At 31.6% G+C, this 2,099-nt stretch overlaps 1 protein-coding gene across 2 annotated transcripts in view; it reads left to right on the top strand.

Annotated features, from left to right (window-relative positions):
- Positions 1–2,099, top strand: part of LOC106460098 (venom carboxylesterase-6-like) — a 19,498-nt gene that overhangs the window by 12,450 nt on the left and 4,949 nt on the right. Inside the window, exon 8 of one of the 2 annotated variants that reach the window (XM_022386721.1) lies at positions 889–985. In XM_022386721.1, coding sequence (XP_022242429.1) covers positions 889–985 — 97 coding nt within the window. Of the gene's footprint in view, positions 1–828; positions 986–2,099 lie in introns of both variants that reach the window. The other variant, XM_022386720.1, reaches the window with a different exon arrangement.

The following is a 2,099-nucleotide window of genomic DNA, read 5'->3' as shown; positions in this document are numbered from 1 at the left end:
AAGAGTAGCTCAAGGGTGACGGTCAAGTCCCACTGTTCGGTCAGATAAGAGTAGATCAAGACTTTTCAGTATAGGTGAATGCTGTTGACTACCTGCCGTCCCTGTAGTCTGTTAGTTCACGTTAGACACAAATAACTTTTGTGTAGCCCGCGCAAAAGTTCTGAAAACAACAAAAACAAACAATCTAAAGATTTATAGGAGATATCTCAAGTTAACATGTATTTGTTAGTTAAAGAAAATAAGAACAACAAACAAACTAAAGATATATAGGAGATACCTCAAGTTAACTTGTGTTTGTGAGTTAAAGAAAACAACAACAAACAATCTAAAGATATATATGAGATAGATACCTCAAGTTAACTTGTGTTTGTGAGTTAAAGAAAACAACAACAAACAATCTAAATATATATATACGAGATAGATACCTCAAGTTAACTTGTGTTTGTGAGTTAAAATGCTTTTATAAAAATTATGTTCTTATAATATATCTATTTAACAGATTGTATAAGCTATGCATTTGATCAAAGTTTGTTTTAAATATTATACCTATAGTAGTGATTTAAATAATTCAACCTTTGCTCACATTACCCAGTATCTCTTATGCTTAAAGGTTTAATGATTCTAATTGTTAGATTCTTCTTTTCATACTAATTTGCGCATGGTTCTAGAAAAACTAATATATTTCGATTTTGTAACTAAAAATTTGATCTCGACAAACTTTGATATCAGAAGGTTAATTTTTCTAGTTGTTTTTTAAAAATTCGGTTAAATTAAGTAAAACTTGTATAAGAATTAGGTTGAATTAAGTAAAAACTTGTATACCCACAGCTTCTGTCTGACTTTATGTACAAAGCACCAAATGACTTATCTGTTAATCTGCATGCGAAGGCTGGTAATCCAACCTGGATGTATGTTTTCAATTACTTCGGCGAGAGGTCGCTCAGATCGGTTGTCAGTGAAAATGGAGTAACAACAACGGATTACGGTGAGTCCGATAGTAACAACAAAAAATTATAGTAAGTTTTATAGTAACAAAAGAGGATTATATTAACTTCTACAGTAATAATGGAGGATTATGGTGAGTTCGGTAATAATAATAGAGGATTATGGTGAGCTAGATAATAATAATAATAGAGGATTATGGTAAGTTCGGTAGTAATAATAAAGAATTATGGTGAGTTCTGTAGTAATAATAGAGGATTATGGTGAGTTCGGTAGTGATAATAGAAAATTATAGTGAGCTAGATAATAATAATAATAGAGGATTATGGTAAGTTTGGTAGTAATAATAAAGAATTATGGTGAGTTCTGTAGTAATAATAGAGGATTATGGTGAGTTCGGTAGTGATAATAGAAAATTATGGTGAGTTAGATAGTAATAATACAGGATTATGGTGAGTTCGGCAGTAATAATAAAGAATTATGGTGAGTTCTGTAGTAATAATAGAGGATTATGGTGAGTTCGGTGGTGATAATAGAAAATTATAGTGAGCTAGATAATAATAATAATAGAGGATTATGGTGAGTTCGGCAGTAATAATAAAGAATTATGGTGAGTTCGGTAGTAATAATAGACGATTATGGTGAGTTCTGTAGTAATAATAGAGGATTATGGTGAGTTCGGTAGTGATAATAGAAAATTGTGGTGAGTTAGATAGTAATAATAAAGAATTATGGTGAGTTCGGTAGTAATAATAGACGATTATGGTGAGTTCTGTAGTAATAATAGAGGATTATGGTGAGTTCGGTAGTGATAATAGAAAATTATGGTGAGTTAGATAATAATAATACAGGATTATGATGAGTCGGGCAGTAATAATAGACGATTATGGTGAGTTCTGTAGTAATAATAGAGGATTATGGTGAGTTCGGTAGTGATAATAGAAAGTGTGTGAGTTAGATAATAATAATACAGGATTATGGTGAGTCGGGCAGTAATAATAGACGATTATGGTGAGTTCGGTAGTAATAATAGACGATTATGATGAGTTCGGTAGTGATAATAGAGGATTATGGTGAGTTCGGTAGTAATAATAGAGGATTATGGTGAGTTAGATACTAATAATAATGCCCCGCAGTGGCACAGCGGTATGTCTGCG

This window comes from Limulus polyphemus, unplaced genomic scaffold (assembly GCF_000517525.1).
Source record: "Limulus polyphemus unplaced genomic scaffold, Limulus_polyphemus-2.1.2 Scaffold708, whole genome shotgun sequence".
NCBI classification, from domain to species: Eukaryota; Metazoa; Arthropoda; class Merostomata; order Xiphosura; family Limulidae; genus Limulus; species Limulus polyphemus.
This window is presented reverse-complemented; position numbering and strand designations above follow the sequence as displayed.